The 21797-nt window shown below is 41.0% G+C and overlaps 1 protein-coding gene across 1 annotated transcript in view; it reads right to left on the bottom strand.

Moving 5' to 3' along the window:
* Positions 1-21797, bottom strand: part of LOC134208246 (uncharacterized) — a 525640-nt gene that overhangs the window by 148571 nt on the left and 355272 nt on the right. Inside the window, exon 5 of the mRNA XM_062684279.1 lies at positions 14994-15127. Within this exon, the coding sequence (XP_062540263.1) occupies positions 14994-15127 (134 nt within the window). The remainder of the gene's footprint in view (positions 1-14993; positions 15128-21797) is intronic.

Below are 21797 nucleotides of genomic sequence, written 5' to 3'. Positions count from 1 at the left end.
TGGCGTTGACCCCAGCACCTGTAAAATAATATTCGAGTTGGGAAGCGAGATGGAAGATCTGGCTCTAAACCTGGGGTGAAATAGTTTTCCGGAAAATGAAAGGATTGGTATTCGGCAGTGGCGCCGGGAGTGGGTGGGACAGGTAGGACATGTCCTACGCATGAACTTTCCTGGGTGGGACAGTCCAAGCATTGTCCTACCCATGATTGTGGTAAGAACATATGAAGTCATTGGATGGCAAGAATTTGTGTGTTAGCAGAAGTTTGCTTTGGATCGCTAAATCCTGGAGGTAATATGAAATCCTAGTAGTTAGAAATAATTGATTGAAACCATTATTTTTTTAATTCCTGTGACCGGTGACTTTTTCTGGAAGCTTGTAAATATATTCGATAATCGATAATGGAAAAGCAATATTTCTCCTAAAAATCGAGGAAATTTTATCAAATTATATAAATATTCAGGCCGCAAGAACTTTTCAAGTTCTGATTATTTTTAGAATAGATTATATTGCAAGCATAACTTTTCCATTTTGAAATGGATTTCATATCAACATGCTACAGTTATGCTTTCAGCAGCAGTATAGGCAAAATTTGCATCGATTTCTCAATACCAGAACTGTTGTCCAAATCGGAGACATAGCCATGGTCTAGCGGCTATCGTTTCTGCCTTTGTCAGAAGATCATGAGTTCGATCACAGACTCGCTCTTTCCTATTCTGTATGCCTTAGTTCTTTCTGTGTTTCACGTTCTACCAAACCGATTTTTTCCGTTACAGCTTTCACACTAACAGTTCCAAAACCTCCCGTGGCACCTTCTGTGCTCCTTTATTAAGTATAGGTGCCCCAACTAACCATTCTTTTCCCTCTAGCATTCACAAGAACGGGGTCAAGACAGATCTCGACTGTTGAAGAATGCCTTGCTTCCAGTGATCAGTTCAAAATTATCATTTGTGTTAACGGATGTAAGTGACACAATAGTCTTTTAACGCCTGTGAATCGCTAAATGCTACTGTTATCGGAATTTCCAATTTGTCCTACCCACGACGAGGAACGTGGATGCGCTTCTGACAATCGTGGTAATTGTAAATGAAATATTTGTTCTGAAAATTGAAAATCGAAGAAAATTTGACAATTTATGTAAGGATTCTGCCCTGAAAGTCTTTTGAAGTCCTGATTTTTAATATTTCGAATTTATTATATGTAAAATGATGATTTCTCAATACCTGAACTTTTACCCTTATCGGCACTTCCTCTATTTGTCCTACCCACGATTTGGAACGTGGATGCGCCTCTGGTATTCGGAATGATGATCTTTGACCTTATCGCGAAAATAATCAATTTCGTTGTTTTCGTGTAATTTCCGGCGACAAAGATCTGAAATCACGCGCCTTGATCTGAGGATTTAAACACTTGACTCTTTCATTTCGTTCTGGTCTGTGGAAGAGGCGATAGCGGCCCAAGTTTAGTCCCGTGGTTGTGGCGCTCATGTGTGAACTAGTGAAAACGTGAAAAAACCTTTGAATATTGCCTAATTAGATTTTCTCTCCTAATTTCCCTCAAATAGACAGGCAAAGTTAATAAAGTAGCTAAGTGCGTGCGTACGATAGCTAGATTGGGGCGTGCGAGTGCGTTGAAGTTCAATGCGACAGGTAATACTGTTGACATGAGTGTGCTTAATGTGCAAGAGCTAACCCGTCTGTATGACGGCATCTTAAATTCCTTGACAGATCTGTGGCAATCATTGCTAGTCACACCACCATTTCCGTCAGCGACCGTTTTCGACCCAGCAGTTCAGCTCCGAGACATTTTCCCGGGTGGCCGGCTGGAGAGGGCAGCGAACGATTTTTTCCGCTAGAGCAACGAGCTGTAAGCTAACAAAGAAAAGAAGCTAAGGAAGTCGACCAACGATCGTGAACCGGAAACAGCTGTAAACAAGATTTCTCGGAAACGGACTCGAACCGATGACCCCGCGTGCAAGGCGCGCACGGTAACCCTTACACCACCAGCTGAGACAACCGCCGTGACAACAAAAAGAAGTCCACCGACCCACGCTGAGGAGGCGTCGATGGCGTGCGGTACGACGGTAACCATGGAATGATCGTCGAACCGCAGAAGAAGTTTTTCGGAGTCTCACTATGGGGGATCCCCATACAAGCGAGCGGTCAAAAATAAAATTGGACTTTTAAAGTGATTTTCCACTTAGTTTTAGCTGTGTATGGTCGAAATAGCATGAATATACAATTTCCACCCCCCCCCCCCCCCCCTTTGGGGATCTATGAATTACGTAATTATTTTTTTCATAGGTTCGATTAACGTGACAAAGCAAACCTATTTGGGAAGTTGAAATTTCGTGCGTTTTCTTAAGGAGAAGGAAGGGGCTGTACAAAACTAAGTTCAGCAATTTATGGACATTATGGCGGCGATCATGTTAAATGGCATTAATTTCATGACATTCCGTGATATTTTTGTTCTCACTCTCATGCCTCACAATTTGTATTTAGAACAATTTGTTTGACAAAGTACTAGGATCTGAAGGATCATAAAGCATTAAATGTTAATCAAATAATCAGAATTGAAAATAACTTTTGAAAAAGGGTATTAGCAAATTAGAAATCGCAATCCCATGACATTTTTACGTGTACAAGTTATTCAAAAATGAGATTAATATATTCTCAAAAAATGTGGACATTCATTGTGGAATGTAAGAATGCTCCATTCTTCCGAAAAGCAAAATTCTTTTAATTTAAATAACAACACTATTTGAATTACTTTTGATTTGTTTTCATGATTTCTACAAGTTATATACAGCATCATTCTTTTTCTGTGTCAAGGTTTAAGTCTTCAATGATATTTTCTTCAATTCCATCAACGATGGAAGATGAGATAAATTCATCTAAAGTATTAGAAGATAAAGAACTTTTGAAAATCTTCAAATATTACAAAATTACGCATGGCATAAGAATAACTAAGTGAAAAATTTTTTCCAACGTCTCCTCGTTATCCAAATCGAGCTTAAAATGGATCTGATTCATGTAAGGCACGAAGGAAAATGTCAACATTTGCCTCTCTTGATCATTTTCTTGCATTATGAGTTCTAAATTTCTTCAACTGTTTATATTGACTTTCCGCTGGTTGTTCAGCCAGTGAACCTCAAAGTGTAGATGAGTGAATAAATATTTCCCTACCATTAGCCAGACATTCATGAACACTAGCAGGAATTTCATACGCTCCGTTCTAACTAAGATATTGTTCGTCTTTACTTTTGCAATAAACATGTCGGGAATTATTGATTCCAGGAGATTTATAAATATTTACATATTATGAAATCTCATATTTAGTTCTCCATCAGTAGCTAATGAATAGCTCAGAAAATTAGGTTTAGAGAATGACTCAAACCACTCAAGCCCCAAACGCATTTCAGCGGAATGGCGACGGAAACGGTAAAATTTGACAGGAAATATATGAGCGAACTGTTAAATCCTTCCGTTACCGTTGTGCTGCATTGCATTGGGGGTTTTATTCATTTACTCCTTTGAAAAGTTAATTAAATGAGCTCAAATGGTTATAAATAAAGTCGAAGTTATTACCAATAAATGTATTTTGACCATACCCTTTGAGCGCATAGTTCAGTCTGACCCATTTTCAATAGGAAACGATGGGACTAGATTTCCCGTCGAATGAAACTTGTTGCGAAAAAATCGGACACAAATAAGTGTCTAAATGGCGATTGCGTTCTTTTGCGCACATACATACAGACGCGCATGCACACACATACAGACATCACCTCAATTCTTCGCGCTGAGTTAGTTGATATATACCACTAGGGGTCTCGGGCCTTCTATCAAACATCTGTTTTTGGAATGAGCATTAACCTTGGAGTACGAGAGAGGCAAAACACGGTAAAAAACAAATGAAAAAAATCAGAGTGACTTAACTCTGTTAATTGCAAATACTGGCAAGAAATTCTTTCGGGACATTTTAGTCGAAGCTTTGTCCTTGATGTGTATCATAAAAGAACCTGGGATTCCTGAGGAAAAAAGTTCTTCACTATCAAAGTTGAAAATAGCGTCGTTTTTGAAAAATATTGCTTCCGCATTTTTTCAATTTTTTTCACAGTGTAACCATTAGTTTTTGCACACCATTTAAAAAGCTTATACAATAACCTTTGTAATGATGTATTAACATTGAAGAAAAAACATTTAAAAAATATTTCAATAAATAGTTGAAAATAAAATATTTTTTCAGAAAATTTGCTAACTTTTTTACCCATTTCTGACTTTGCCACCTTATATCTTTGGAACTAGTGCACCTAGAGACTTCAAATTCAGAATTTCTCTTAATTAGAGTATTGACAATGGAGAGAAAATATTTTAAAATAATTCGGAAGACATGACATTTTCGATTAATGACCGCCCGAAATCCTATAGTGAGTTTGCAGGAGTTAAAGAGCCGCGTTTCGAACACGTGGCGAAAGCCAACAGTTAGGCGTTCACTTTCCATGCGAATAGTATAATATAAAACGTGAGTAGGGGAAGAGGTGGTAAAATGAACAGTTGGCTATATTTATATTAAAACACTATTTAGGCGTATGTTAATCATGCACACGTTTTCCTCGAAATAAAATAAGGTACCTGAGCTAATATTTTGGTTTTGAGACCGAACGAAAAGCTATTACTATCCAAAATATCAAACGAGGCCGTAAAAATAGGGTCTGACGTAATTTTTAACCATTTTTCCGCAAGCTTTAATTCTTAATAAATTCATAATAACATTGATTCAAACCTGTTCTAACCACAGCGGCAAATAGGACAACCTTCACAAAGATGTTGCAGGGGTAAATAGTAAAATTATTGGTTTGCATAGTTAGAGGAAGAGTTATTTATCACAAGGCACGTATGGGGGGGTAAAATGAACACTTGTATCAAACTTTCACAAATTTATGATAAAAGTTTTGCAATTGTGAGGCGGAAGTTCAAGAAACAAACCATATCAAATAACCAAGATAAAACAACCAGACACCAAATTTTTCAAAAGGCTCTCATAATCTTAACTAGTTATATAAACAGTGCTAGAGGTAAAAAAAAGGAAATTAAATATTTCAAAAGGGTTTTAGAAGCGTTGTTAATTTTACCACCAGGCAGTGTTCATTTTACCCGCACTATTTTTGTACATACCGAATTTCGATGTTTTTTAGTTCGATGAAAAACTATATAAAACAATGTTTATTACCGAAAAAAATATTCAGTGCAATAATAATATGAGTATGCTGCACCAAGTGATAAAACTATCAAATTATCCTCGTTTTATGATTGAATTCAACGCAAGTCCTTAACGTGTTCATTTTACCACCTCTTGCCCTACATGCATGTTAATCCTATTCCTATTCCAAGCCCCTAGCCCGAGTTACACCGCTAGCGTGGCCACCGCTTGAATGAATTTTTTCTATGAATTATCAATACATCCCTACATCCCGCTGCTGTGCTAGTTTGCTTGATATTTTAAACGTCTCGTGATTTTCTGAAAATATAGCTGAAGCTGTGCCTTAAAATTCGAACAACCAGTTCCAAGCCAAAAACCTATAGTGTGTGTAGTGTCTGTTAAAAAATTCATTGAATATTTGCAACGAATTCGAGAAATATAAAAATTAAACGGACGAGCTGATATTCCTCGCACAATGGCGTGTAAAATTTGCGACATGAACGTGACAACTCAACACGAACTGTATACGATATGTGGAGGCAAATGTGGAGCCTATTATCACGCTTTTTGTATTGGTTTGTGTGAAGTAAATGTGCGTGCCCTCCGACTAGTCAAAAATTTCTTCTGGATGTGTGATGAGTGTATGACTAGCCATCGTAAAATTAACGACAACGTTGATGCCAGTACTCAATCGGATGATGTGAACGGAATTACATTGGAAGAAGAAGTTTGTAAACTCAAACAGACGGTTGCGGATATCGTTGAAACGTTAGCAAAGCTCGAACCCAGTACAACGCCAACCGAAGGATTATTGATGCACTCGACTCCCGTGTCTTCTTCTGCAACGCTTACTGGTATTAGGATTAAATCGCATGTACCTGCACAACACGAATCTACAGCAACGATCGTAAAAGGAAAGAATGATTTCTCGTTATTTCTTTCAAACATAGATACGAGCGTGACAGAAAGCGATGTTAGTCAAATGGTGTCCAGATCACTCAGCATACCATTAACCGAGTGTAATGATGTAACAAAGCTAGTTCCAAAATGGAAAAACATTGACTCTTTGGACTATGTATCTTTTAAAGTTAACTTAAGCTCTGCACTAAAACCTAAAGCAATGAATGAACAAACCTGGCCAAAGGCTATTAAATATCGAGAATTTATAAATAGATCTGATTATACGTGGAAACCTTCTTAAATAATAACATTGTTCAGAGTTAATTTGTTCAATGTTTATTTTTCGATTGTTTTTTGTGGTAGTGGTTTTGTTTGTAGTGAATATAATTATTGTGAACAGAAATATTTGATGAAAGGTTAGAATGTTGATTATGTATATTATATATTTTTGCTGTGTATTTTCATATGTTTTGTAATTTTGATGAAATTTAAAGCCATGTTGTCTACAATTAGTATTAAGAGTTCAATAAGACCACTATAAGGTCAGTTGAATAAAATGTATAAATAAATAAATAAATAAATAAATACAATTTTCCATAGTCTGATGTCTGTGGCGCAATGAGTTTTCATCACAGATAGCTGAAATTTTGGGAATCTGGGGACACGACATTCAAAGCAGGTCAATTTTTTGATTTTTGGCCACCACTTTCCCCATAGTGCACCGTTTAGTCAGCCCAACCGCTCGTCGACAAAGCAAATTTGCTTACCCCCGTTTACAATTGGTCACAACGCTCATGAGTTCATCGCACAGGAAACCTACCTATACAGCGGAAATAATTAGATTACGCCTAATAAGGATATGTTAACGATAAAGGAGAGAATAGATGAATTGAAATGAAGAAGGAAGTTGTTTTTCTTTGTGAATGGTTGAGCTAATTTTGAACTGCTTTCAATAAATAATTATTCTGAAGCTAGAAAGTATTTAAACAGGTAGTCGAATGAGAGAAATCTGTGAAGGTCGGCCCAATCCCAACCACGGACAGTATTCCATTCTGACGAGGTGTTTTGGAGTCGAGTTCCGGTGATGATAACGGCCGCGATGGCAATAATATCGCCGTCGGCGGAAATCATTCCTAACACAGATTTTTTTTTAATTAAGGGGCTTACAGACGTGAAGCCACCACGCTCCCCTGCCATTCCAGTCGTTTGGGAATACTTGAACCCTCCCGTTAAGGGTCTTACAGGCCGGACAACCCACAATCGCGGTAGATGGTCTCCTTTGGGAGTGGCGCTTAAGTAATTTTTACTTGCACCCAGAAACTCGTAAGGATGACGGGATACTCGGTTTGTCCAAACGACATATTCGGTCGTGTGTCTATTTTGTAGTTCGGTTTTTTTATTTATTTCAGCAGAACGTCGACCAGGGTGTAGACTGTAAAGTTTTTCCTGAGACATCCGACGACATCAATCGCATGTGCATGTTTTTCGATTTCTTAAGGTGTCCCACCCGACGCTATTATCCCTCTCCAATGCAGTGCTTTGATTAATGGCCTTTCGGACACCCTAAGCCCGCCAAACTACTTCTAACAGTGATTTATTATTATTATTATTATTTTTTCTTTATTAAAGAGGCTTGCAGCCCTAGGCTGGCTCACCTCTATCAGTGATTAATTATTTGCGAGCGTCTTAGGGGAAACGAATGTTAAACGGTTAAACGAATGTTTCTTTTACTTCCATTACTTCCTTTTACTTCCACTACTTAGTTTTTTGGTATTAACATAGATACGCATTTCGTGCTCCACTTGAGGACATCTTCAGTGTGTTGTTATCGACCGATATCGTCGAAGCTGTGCGAAATGAAAGTGAATTAAAAAAATGGCAACGAGATAGACGAGCTACCTCACTCCGCAGTATTTTGCCCCAATCAGTACCGGTTCCTGCCCACAAATCATTGTCTAGCTCTTTCTATGTCCTCGCCGCTGCATACAGGAAAACTTCCGTTGTTACCTCTACTCTTGATGTCTCACTGAACAAGCAGTTTTTTACTCCTAGCAACCTAAGATATACAGCAAAGACCCCAGAAGTGCTGCCATATTGTTCAACCCTGGAGTATTGGAACTGCTTCTAGAGTTATCATTACCCCGAATAGGAGGCTCACTAGCTCCTCACCAAATGACTTCGAAAATCCGTCGATTAACATATCGTCGAGCAGTTCAATCAAAGGTAATTGCCTATTTCCGGGGATTAAACCACCCGACTTGGACGTTAATTTACAATGTTATGAAAACTTATATGTGAATATGTACGTTATGTGGAAGATATTGATTTGGAAAATGTATTGGAGGTAACCACTTTCCCTTCGATGGGACTCGAACCCATGACCCTACAGTACGCTAGACTGGTGCTTTAACAAACTACTGAACGAGCTCGAGATTCCCAAATTGGACGCATAGTCAAATCACTCGCAATCCATTTATCAAGCCAATACTTCCACATGTGTATATGAGTTTTCATAACATTGTAAATTAACGTCCAAGTCGGGTGGTTTAATCCCCGGAAATAGGCAATTACCTTTGATTGAACTGATTTCAATGCTGTCAGACCGCATCGTGCTTTCGTGCTGTGCGATTCTTTCTCTCTTTGCGGAAGGAAGTTTTTAATACTACCCGAAGCTATTTTAATTTCAACAGTGCTTCTCAGCGCTATTTGTACCCACTGATCCCGTTACGATCTTTGCAAGGACCCGTGCCTTCGTTTTACGTTGGACCTGTTTGCGGAAGTAAAATTCCGACAAGCGGTGGTAATCCTGCAGGGACACCGTTCTGGGAAAAAACCTCTTAGAAGGTCACGTCTCCACGCTCAGTAATGAGCATTAATAAAAACAAGAGGAAGGGGGAGTCTCTGAATTCTCCACTTCCTTCAAAGAAACAAGGTTTCAAGACCGTCCTGCCCAAGCGCGGAAAAATAGAAGGAATCTGGAGACTTCAGATATTCCTTCTAAATCTAACGTTGACATTATTTCTTCTCCTATCGAACTGAGCAATCAGTTCGAATTGATTAATGACGAATTTGAGGAAATCGAATCTGCCTCTAGCCCAGGTGATTCGATTCATGCGAAAAAGCAAAGGATTCCGCCAATTGTGGTATCTGTTGTCGAGTTTTCTGGCTCTCGGAATGAAATCTTGAGTAACCTTCAGGGGATCAAGGTTTCATTTCAGATTGCAAGGAAGGGTGACTGCCGCGTTTTGCCGGGATCCTTTGACGATTGCAAACGTCTTCTTCGGTATTTAACTGAGAAGCGCCAGAAATTCTTCACATACGACGACAAAACTGAACGACTGTTCAAAGTCGTCTTGAAAGGTCTCCCCAGTGATGATAAATCACTGGATGAGATTAAAATTGAAATTTCTCTATTACTTGGATTTTCATCAGTCCAAGTAATTAAGATGAAAAAGAAATCCCACTCTGGTACTTTCCAGAGGGGTATTTCTCAAAATTTTATTTAGTTCATTTTAACAAAAGTCTCTTCTCAAAATGAGGTTTATACCCATGTCCCAACGGAAAATAACGGTCATGTTGCCGATTCAGGTAGCATGACTGCTTCCGATTTTGATTTCTTAACTGAACAATTGCATCACATGAGTGATGCAATGTTCAAAGCAAATACCATACTTGAAACTGTTCAGGTTGGCATAAAGTACACACAAAAAATTGTTAACGATACTCCGTTTTAATGGATCTAAATAATTGTGTGAAAGTTCTAAATTGGAATGCCCGCGCTCTAAAGGGTAAGGAAGATGAATTATTCAACTTCCTAACAGTTCAGAATGTACATATTGCCATAATAACAGAAACTTATTTAAAACCAGGACTCTCCATTTCCATCTCCATCTCCACTCCGCCTTATAAGCGAATGGTCATGGGTTCGATTCCCAGCCCCTCCACCAAACCCTCGTCAGTTGCCGGATCCGAAGCCCATACGGTGGCGTTTGGGGTACGCGCCTTACCGTCACGGCTGCCTGATGACGACTGACAACTTGTTCTTCTCGGAGGCATTCCTCCAACGTTACCCAGATTAAGGTGGTTATACAACAAAGCCACAAATCGGCCATCTTGGAAACCACGTGCTTTTTCAAGTGATTTCTTAAGAGCACGAATTGAGAGAACCACAACGCCCATGGGGATGAAACATCCGTAGATCGTTTGTTTACTCATGCTAAACAATCGACTTTAATTTCAGCATTGTACGAAAATTATTACGCTAGATTTGAACTTTTGATAATAGGAATAGAAAACCGTGTGGTGGATTTGAAATTCACCACATGGCTTGATTGTATAATCACCTTAAATGGCAAGCGAACAAAGCAACGATTATTGGATACAAGACATGGACAAACGGACACAATGGACTCACGACAAAGATGAACTGGCAACGACAACAATAACGAATAATGGATATCTAAAAATAGATTCTGTGTGGATTCTGTGCAGCAGAATACCACAGTAGATCACGGCACAATAGCGGTTAAGAACACAGAGTGCCTACCAAATAAATATATGAATGAAAAAAACTACCGTCGTCGGGGGTGACAATGGGTCAAATGGGGGTGAAAATGGGTCACTGTTTCAACTACTTAGAATGCTTGTAGAATGGAATGAATGTATCTGAGTTCTGAGGGCAAGAAGACTAAAATATAAATGACCTTTTTGAACGATTTTGCTCTACGACCTCCAGCCAGGCTGCCGATAAGACCGAGCGATGACCCATTCTCACCCCCAGACCCATTGTCTGTTTTTGTGTGTTTTTCCAGATGTTTTCTATTTTTGAATGTTCCCAAGATTTGAGTTCCATTCTAAGAGAACACGCAGATACACCACAAAATGGTTCGTGACCTATGAATTGTCGAGATGAACCAATTCTTGCAAGCATATCAGCTCGTTCATTGCCTTCAACGCCACAATGACCAGGAACCCAATACAGGTTCACTTTGTTACGACTACCCAAGGTTTGGAGTGACTGAACACATTCTCAAACGAGCTTAGATGTGCATCTTGCTGATTTCAGAGCATTCAATGCTGCTTGACTATCAGACATTATGCAAATATTGGAATGCCTGTAATTTCCGCGTAAGCATAAATTAGAGCATTCAAGAATAGCCTGAACTTCAGCTTGGGAAACAGTTGGCCACTTTCCCATTGGAATCGAAATATTCGTCCCTGGGCCAGTCACGCCTGCTATAACTTGATGGTTCAGCTTTGAACCACACAATTGATCCTGAGCGAAGATTTGGTCCATCGTTTGCCTATGTATTTCACTCATGAATAATTACATCAAAACAACGGTAAAAATTATATCTTCTCCTCATCCAGTCATCATTGTTTGTGATAAGTGAGTTGATACTTATTTTGGTTAGAATACTAAGGTGCCCTGTTAAGTCACCTTCCAAGAGGTTTGAATCTCTTTTGATCTTCATTAGCCGAAGACGCTTATTGACGTGAACAGTATCTTTAATTTATGCTGGAACACATAACCAAGGTGAAACATACAGCACAGTCGTAGAAACTTTGATTTCTACCACACCATCTCGTCATTAAACAGACGAGCAACACTACGAAGATAAGTGTGGTCTTCGATGTGTCTAGCAGAACATCGTCAGGAGCATTGCTAAATGAAGCTTTGCTGGTGGACCTGTCCGAAAAGATCTTCGATCGATCTTGCTCTAAGTCGCACGTTTTATCCAAACCCCTCGGTGGGGGCCGCCTATCCGAAACAGTTTTTTTTTCAACTTGTATACAAGTGCGATAGTTTTGTTTTCATAGCTTGTTATGATTCGAAGAAGTTTTTGCCTCTCTTTTATCATTGTTCGTTATCTATTGAGTTCGATTTCTGCAAACCCAATGATTATGATACAGTATTGTGCCTTGCAACAAAATGACAACTTTCGTGATCATTTTCCAAGGTTCTCATAGATGTGAAAATTTTCTCCGCAGTACGTGCTATCCAAGCATTCACCGCCAGAATGCACCATGTGGCGGCCAAATTTTAAAAATATCGAAGGAGCTGTTTTTCTTAGGCGACCATCTGGCGCGTATTTTTCGTTGCGATCAAAAATGAGCGGAAGGGTAGATTTTTTATGAGCGGTACAGTATAAAAACGTTTCACGTACATCAATGCAACAAATATCTGTGATGAGATTTTCTGTTGCATATACTCTTGTTATGTTTGTCGCATCTCACGTGTGACAGCAACGTTCATCACATCACATTCTTAAATGTATGTATTTCATGTTACTATGCACATGACACGTATCATGAGACTTATTTCATGTGCAGTGCATCACTCATTGTATACTTGTGTAAGAGCGAGCGTGATGCATACATTTTGTAAAATATTTTGCAATAGCCTAACACTTGAAAAATTCTTATTGAAAACTTTCGAGTCCAGTTGAAAACTGGAGTGAATTTAAAATTCTCTCCCGTTCTTTTTTGTGACGTCAGAAGAACGCAGTAAGATGTATAACGTAACGTTACAAATGGCGCACACACTCGATCGGGGAAGGATCGTTTGTCCGAAAACCATTCGACCGAAAGTTATCTCTCCACGAACAGCCTAGATAGCCGTGTGGTGTCGGCAGCTGGTTATCTGGCTAAGAATAACATTACGGATTACCTGTTCCAGTGGTAAAAGTCCACCATACAGGTGACCCTTAATTTTCGGTGTGATGCGGCTTTATGCTTACCGTGCCCACGAATGAATGGTTAGGGGGGGTCTAATAAGAACCTAACCGCAAACGGAGCCTGTGAAGCACCAGGGCCCCCTTTACAGTATTTTAGCCCTCGCTGCGCTAACCGGAGCTATGGCGTAGTTGACTTTTTAATTCTCCGAGATAATCGGCTACTCTTATTCAACCTCATCGTGAGGTTAAATAAGAGTAGGGTTATGAATATGTGTTTCAATTAGTTTTCAACAAATTGTCACCTATATGGATTCGCATTATGCGTTTTTTCGCAGTGCACTCTGTGTCTCGTCCTTGACGATCGTCCATTGTTACGTCCTCTGTGTTTTTGTGACACCTCTCTTTAGTCCCTAGCTGAATGCGTGTGAGTCTACATAATTGGCTTTCCTATAAATGGTTCCATTCTCCTTTCCAACTTCACTTCCTCTTCCTTTCCCCTTTTCACTTCCTTTTCCGTCAGGTAAATGATGAGAAAGACCAGTGAAGGCGATGGCACAAATCTCCCAAATTGAGGGGAACCTGCCTCCTGAGCCGACGTTCTGATACCTGATACCTGATACAAATAACACACACATTCGATCGGGGAAGGATCGTTTGACCGAAAACCATTCGACCGAAAGTTATTTGACCCAATGGTTCTTGTGCTATTAGACCATTGAGCCGAAATTATTATACGGCCGAATAGATCATTTTGCCGAATAGGTAATTATGCCGAATGGTCATTTGACCGAATAGGTCATTTGGTAGAGCATGTTGGTTTGCTGAAACGAAATAATATCTCGTTTTGCCGAAAATGCCGTTTAGCAGAAGGGACCATTTGCCCAAAAAGTCGTTTGGCCGAATAGGTCATTTGGTCGAGAACACCGTTTGGCCTTAATGGTCGTTTTTCAAAGAGGACCACTGGGGAATAATGAGAAGTGATAAATAAGAAGTAAGAAGTGCAAAAAAAAGTAGTGAGACATCTCGCTTCTCACTTTGCACTACTAACTTTTCAAAGTGAAAAGTGAGAAGTGAGACATCTCACTTCTCACTCATCATTTCTTACCTCTTACTTCTTACTGTGAAAAGAGAGGAGTTTCTAAGTGAGAAGAGAAACATCTTACTACAGACTTCACACTTCTCATTTTTCACTGTCAGAAGTGAGAAATGAGCAAAGCGAAGTGATGGAGTGAGGCGACTCCCTTCTCACTTCTCACTAATCATTCTTAGGTCTCACTTCTCACTGTGGAAAGTGGTTTGTTCGACCTAGTGGCATTTCTCCAATCTATCAGCTGGCACAATGAGAAGTTGCAGAACCACTGACCGGCTGCAAGTGTACACACTTAACTCATTTCACCGTATTCGGTAAATTTTACCGAAATCTCAACAGCAGAACTGTTCGGTAGTTTATTTTACAGATTTTTTGTAATTTTTTCCATTGCTCAACTGTCAAAATCACCGAAAATCAGTTAAATTATTTACCGAACAGTTCTGCTGTTGAGATTTCGGTAAAATTTTACCGAATTCGGCGATTTATTTTAAGTGTGTAGTCACTGAAGATGCGTATATGGACGGGAATACTACGGAAATATATTGAAGTGGCGAGTGTGTAAGTCCATTAAAGTCGTTGTCTGAATATTCCGAAGTTGAATGGACTTCAGATCAAGAAAGTCCTAGTAATTAAAAGCAGAGTGTAAAAATCCCATTTTACAAATGTTTCAGATAAATAAGTCGTAGATTCGACATGTTCTAGTCTGTTAAACAATCGACTCTTAAAGAGACTAAGTACAGAAAAATGGTCAATGTTGACATGTGATGACGTTGGTCACATTCCAGTGATTCACGGCTCAAATCCACCACTCTGGTAACGCCAGTGTCGAACTGCTCGGAAATTTTTCGTTCCGTTTTGTCGCCTGTTCAGGGCTTGTTATTGTGCTTCTTCAGCACTGCATTAATTTGGTTGTTTTTCATCGTTTGTGACGAGCGCCACGTGATTGCAGCAGCAGCATCAGTTTGCACAGAACGCTTCCAGTCTTCCACTGGGTAGCTTTCATCACGAAATTTCTTGATTTCTATTGAAAACTCCGGCTCATCACGAACCCGACAGACTAACTCACCGCGCCGTGTTAAAGGAATTTATTTTAATTGGATTGGGAACTCAGCCAGAACAATGCACTTACCACAATGTTGTTGAGTGTCAACTTCAGGTCCGCCCGGGGTCGGGAAGGTGGCGAACTGCAGTTCGCCCGCAGGACATCTCCGGCCTCGTAGCGATTATGCTCCGTCCACAGGGTTGGGCCACCCTCCGGCAGTTCTGAAAACGAAAAAAAAAACAAAACGAGGCATTTAATTGGATAATGCTTTAATCTAGTAAGGGAGGTATGTACTTCGAGAAGTTATGAAATCCCTACCCACTGGAAGCATGGATGGGCTTTCGTAAATCGTTTACTTCAGTTCATGTTCTTTTTTTTTTGCGAAAATTCCTCCGAACCTCAGCTATGAAGTTAAATCACTTTGTTTCGAGAATTTGCAACAGATCTCCACAGTCACTACAGTGGGTACCGACTACCAAAGCTGGATTCAATTTGGGTGCAAGCCACCAAGAAAGCAGCTCCGGGCCAAAAGGAAAAACCACAAACGATAAAATACGATTTGTGTTCAACTACGGCTTTGGCCCGACCGACCGACCGGTGCTCTTTTCTGCACCGGTTTCGGTCTGTGACCGACCATATTCCCACTGTTGACCCACTTTACCTGCCTGCCTGCATGAGCTTTCCGTGGAAATGGAACCGAAGTCTAGTTTTCCCTCCACTTAACAGTCCGACTGCAGATTTCACGTGTTGGAAAGTGATCAACCATCACACTTACATAACTTTTCTTATTCATCTGGGCCGGCATTCGAGAACCGGAGACACATGGGGGACCTGACAGAATAAAAAGGAATTGTGCCCCAGACCAAATCTTCCCGTCGGTTGTGCAATAAGAATGCTACCGAGAAAAAAAAGCATTGTGGAGCATCCATTCTTGGAAAATGGTTTCGATTGCAAGCATTGCACATGAGGGTGGGTGTGTACTTTTCGGATAGAATGGAGACCAAGAAGCTTACGATGTGGTTGCATCAAACGTCCCTTGATACGGTTTCCAATTTATGACACACAATTTCGAACAATTTGGATCCCAAACAAGGGATGAAGGGAAATAAGAAGAAGAACCAATATCCATCCAGTGATGATGCAAGTTTGTCTCCGATGGTTTTATGGGAATTTGGATGACTTTCGTTCAGAATGAGAAGAATCGTTCGGTTACGATTATCAATATTTGCAGTCGATCTTAAGCTGAACTGAATAATTGATTCTCAATTTTTTGTGGCATTTGAAATTGTGTGAATTACTTGAGTTATTTATTCGAAGGCCAAGGCCACAGTGGGTTGTGCTTCATGTACAACTTTTCTTCATTTCGCCTGACTCATATAGTTGCACGTTAGCAACCAGACGGAAAACTAATCAATCCATTATACTAATTTAATGATAATCTCGGATGTTTTGTAAGCTGGTACGTTTTCACAATTGCGTCGAACGCATATTAGATGAGGCCAACAGCAATCTTGCAGGGCTGACATGAAGCAGAAACCGCCATTATATGGAGAATTTCAGCAGGAGTGGTTTTCAATCGAATGGAAATCACTTTCTTTAAAGAAACTGATAGCAAGGTGTCCTTTACTACGGTGGTTCAATCCGAAATTGACCAGGGGCAACTTTATTCGTGTCGGTGGACGATTGAGTCACTCAGAGGAGACGAATAAAGGCTCCCCCCAGACCTAAGCGATTTCATCGCCGCGACAGTGACAACTAGTGACTGCGATTCTATCGTCCCTGCAGGCAATATTCCTTTTACGCGGTATCGTTCACACCCACCCATGGATGAAAACGTATGTTGCACTACTCGTCTACATTTGTGATAAACCGATTCTCCTGGAATTAGTATCCGACCTTTCAACCCATCTTTTTTCTAGTTGAATAGAGTACCGAAATTAAAATAAATATATTTCAACACGTACACTGAGGAATGAGGATCCTGGTCGTAAGATTGTCATTCAACCAAACTTTTGAAAATGTTTCGTGAGAAATGAACTACTGCCATCGGGGGTGACAATGGGTCTGGGGGTGAGAATGGGTAATCGCTCTCACCGGCAGTCTGGAGATCGTACAGCAAAATCGTTCAAAAAGGTCTCTTATATTTTAGTCTTCTTGCCCTCAAACACATTCAATCTATTCTACAAGCATTCTAAGTAGTTGAAACAGTGACCCATTCTCACCCCCATTTGACCCATTGTCACCCCCGACGACGGTATGAAAATTGTACGATTTATTTATTTATTTATTATTATTTCGGTCAAATCTATCTTTTCATTGGATATCTGAAGACGATTATTGAAGGGTCGGTACCGCCCATGGGCGTGTGGTGTGATCACACGCCTCTGTATCACGACGTCCAAGACAAAGACCAAGATACTCGTGACAACTCAAGGTTAGATTTGGTGATGGACGGGGTTGGGATTTAGGTTTGGGGTATTTCAGCTGCTCATCCGGGTATTTTACGTCATGTCTGGTTTGGCGTAGCTTCGTGCTCGGGTTTTGGTTCTTCAGGGAACATCTTCCGGATGGCCAGAGCTTCATAGTACACGGCATAATATGACAGAGACACGAAAAAAACTAAGAAAGAAAAAAATTAAGTTTTAGACTTTTATGTCAGACGAGCAAAGAAAGGCATGATGGCCTGCAAATAAACCACATCGCGATCTCCCAAAACACCTCTTAGTTCCCGGAAGGGTTGTTTACCTCGGGCCACAAGGTAATCCAATAGGTGCTCTCTTGCGTCATTTTCGTGCAATACCAAACTACGTGATCGATGTCATCGTAACCGACTCCACACCTACATATATTGCTATCGACCAGGTTAATTCTATAGAGATGTGCGTTTAGTGAATAGTGATTGGACATAAGCCTCTCTCTACATCGTGCGAATGAAGCCTCGGCTTAAGTCCTCACCTCTGAACCACGCTCGCGCAGAAACTTTTGGAACTATGGAAAATAGCCACCACTCTGACGGACTTATGGGAAAAACTCGCTGTTCGAAATTTGTCTATCATAAACTTCACCTTCCTGTGCGGTCACCTTTGCTAGCGAGTCCGTCTTCTCATTGCCATAGATTAGGCAATGGGATGAGACCCATACAAAGGTAATCTTGAATGATCTTTCGACCAAATCACGCATCTGCTCTCTAATGTTTGTAAGAAAGTAAGATGCGTGCTTAACAGGTTTCATCGGTTAAGACTATCCGAGAAGATGTAATAATGGTCTACGGGCTGATAGGAAACTTAATTGCTGCGTTCTCGTAAAAGCGCCAATATGCTCCAGTAAATAATTACTCATCATAAGGTGGTGCTTAGGTAATATTTCATTTCCTTATTCACAGATGAGGGGACATTTGGATACATTAGGTTTGGGGGGACCATTTAATAGTGAAATGTTTTGTATTTCTATTATTTCTTAAACAACTTTTTGACATTACTCTTTTCGTGCAAAACCGACCTAATCCAAAGTATCTGAAATAGGGAAGGGTCGTGTAGCCGAAACCCATTCGGCCGAAAAGATCATTTGGCCGAGTAGGTCATTTAGCCGAATAGGTCATAGTATAGGTATTTGGCCGAATACGTTATTCTTCCAAATAGGTAATTTGACGTCTCAGTTCTCACTGTTTAATCATCATCTCAGTGAGAAGTGACTGCAATAGTGAAAAAAGGGAGTAAGAAATGATGAATGAAAAGAGAGGGGTCTCTCTTCTTTCATTGGTTGACTAGGTTATTTAACCGAATAGTTCATTTGACCAAATAGGTCATTTGATCGATTAGTTCGCTTCAAAAAGCAGGGATGATCGGACGTGCGCGATATCATCTTCGATCAAATACGCGTTAAATCAAGTGAAATTTCATATTATTTAAAACATTTATAGCGTCAGATAACTGACGACAGTAAATCAACGGCATTGTAAATGCACAGTCCACGATGTCATCGAAATCGCGGGAAAATTTTTTTTGGGTAGATTTGTCCAATCTACCCAAACGAATGTCGTATGAAGAAACGCATCATTTTGTGCACAATATTCTGGGACTAGAGTAGCGGTGCGTAAACACATAAAACTGTATGTCGTTGCCCAAGGGGAACAGACACTGGTGTCTTATTCGGGGCAGCCAGCCAGGTGCAAACACACTGCACCAATCAGGTGCATCCGGGTATGACCTGTGTGCAGAATAAAAAGCTGATTTTGCAAAAGTCAGACCTAAGTGCAAGATTACAACGAGCACGGGAAGAGCGTTCGACATATGCAATCGCAGGGAGTATGTCAATCGACTTACCATCACAAGGGAACGCTAGAGCAAATGCATGCGAAGCTGTAATGCCTGAATTTGTGAAGCTAGGTAATGTAAAACGAGGTCGGCCTACACATACTGAGACGAGTAGCCGAATTTATGGACGAGTAAACATCGAAGAAGGCCCTGTTGGACCGTCCACCACTGCTACTGAACCTGCTGCTGCTGAGGTTGAAGCTATGGATGTTGCTGCTGTTGAAAACCATGTAGTACTGGTGCCGTCGGTTTCCGAACCGAATTCCAATTATGGCTCACACTCAGTGGGAAGTCATTCCGAAACAAACTTGGCCAATCTGATAAACGTTGTTTGTGGTCAAACCGAAGCAGAAGGGACGACTGTATCGGTAAACGGATCGCTCACTAATGAGATTAGGGGAACTCTTTCTCAGACGCAATCGAATGATAACTCCCTCGTCGTTTAAAGTAGCATTACCTACCACAGACATCGATAAAGCCTCCAATATAAGAGAATCACAGAGAGAATCGTAAGCGATGTTCAAAATCCCTGCTGTGGACGGATATAAACTGAATGGTGCGATGAATCTGTCTGAGAGCGAGGTGGTTGACAATCGCGCAAAGGAGTTTGACTTTTCATCTGATACGTCCGAACATGCCGAAGGTTTCATTATGACAAAAAACAGAAACCGAGCGAAAAAAGCAAGAACTTAGCACTAAGATGAACACTGCCAACACATTAAAACGTTACAATATGGCTAGTATTAATATAAATGCCATATCTAACGAAAATAAGCTCAGCTCGTTACGTTCAATGATACGACTTCTGGATCTGGATATTATTATGCTTCAGGAAGTGGAAAGTAGCCGCTTGTACATTCCTGGATTCCAAGTGTACAACAATGTCAATTAATCGCGAAGAGGAACCGCTATAGCACTTAAAGTTCATATCCCTGTAACTAATGTGCAACGAAGTCTCGACAGCAGAATCATTTGTGTGAAAATAAACAATTCAGTTACTATTTGCAATGTGGACGCACCCAGTGATGTGCAAAACTATCGAAGTAGAGAGAATATATTCAATCAGTACATTCCCTACTATTTACAAAGTGGAGCTCAGTATGTTGTGGTTGGAGGTGACTTTAATTGTGTTATCTCCAATAAGGATGCAACAGGGGTTAACAACAAAAGTGCAGCGTTGCGAACACTAATTCAAAATTTAAAAATGCGGGATTACAATAAACTTTATAAAGATCCTAATAAAATAAGTTAATTTACTAAAGGCACGGCAAATGCTGGGTAAAGCGTACCATTGGTACTTCGCGTACCTGAAGAAATAAAATAGACCCCATCTCGCGGTCCTTAGCCTCTTACCCAGCAACTCCTATCCCTACCTCCCCGCGGTGCTGGCCGGGATACGAGCAACCTTAGGGAAGATCGGGTAACCAACCCCGGTGGGAACTATGGTCGTATGCTGACAGGGAAGGGGGTTTGCTCTTTCCGGAGGTGCAAATCTTATGGAGCGTGTTGTCTCCATGTCAGGATCGGCTCACAACAGCGTCTGTTCTCCATGTTAGGGCGGCTGATCATCGTCCGAGTGCCAGCGAGGGACTCTAGTGAAACTGTGCACCATGGTCCACCGGGAATAAGGAGGAATGGTCCTCCGGAAATTTAGGGGGTTTGGTGTCAGGCCCTGCAAGCCAGCCTTTAAAAAATCATAAGCAACGAACAATCAACAAGAGAGTACGGACCGGAACCATCGGCGAAGACCACTGCGACGAAAAGGGACTAGCGATTCGTGGAACTGCAAATCTCTCAACTTCATCGGGAGCACACGCATACTCGCCGATGTGCTCAAGGACCGTGGATTCGGCATCGTAGCGCTGCAGGAGGTATATTGGTGCGAACGTTTAGAGGTAATCATACCATCTACCAGAGCTGCGGCAACACACACGAGCTGGGAACAGCTTTCATAGTGATGGGCAATATGCAAAGGCGCGTGATCGGGTGGTGGCCGATCAATGAAAGAATGTGCAGGTTGAGGATCAAAGGCCGGTTCTTCAACTTCAGCATAATCAACGTCCATAGCCCACACTCCGGAAGCACTGATGATGATAAGGACGCATTCTACGCACAGCTGGAACGTGAGTACGACAGCTGCCCAAGCCACGACGTCAAAATCATCAAAGGAGATTTGAACGCTCAGGTTGGCCAAGAGCAGGAGTTTAGACCGACTATTGGAAAGTTAAGCGCTCACCGGCTGACGAACGAAAACGGCCTACGACTAATTGATTTCGCCGCCTCCAAGAATATGGCCATTCGCAGCACCTACTTCCAACACAGCCTCCCGTATCGGTACACCTGGAGATCACCACTGCAGACAGAATCACAAATCGACCACGTTCTGATTGATGGACGGCACTTCTCCGACATTATCGACGTCAGGACATATCGTGGCGCTAACATCGACTCTGACCACTATCTGGTGATGGTAAAACTGCGCCCAAAACTATCCGTCATCAACAATGTTCGGTACCGACGACCGCCGCGGTATGACCTAGAGCGACTAAAGCAACTTGATGTCGCCACTGCATACGCG

The sequence above is a fragment of the Armigeres subalbatus genome, chromosome 1 (assembly GCF_024139115.2).
Source record: "Armigeres subalbatus isolate Guangzhou_Male chromosome 1, GZ_Asu_2, whole genome shotgun sequence".
Lineage (NCBI taxonomy): Eukaryota > Metazoa > Arthropoda > Insecta > Diptera > Culicidae > Armigeres > Armigeres subalbatus.
Note: the sequence above shows the minus strand (reverse complement) of the source record. Positions and strands in the feature narration are given on the sequence as shown.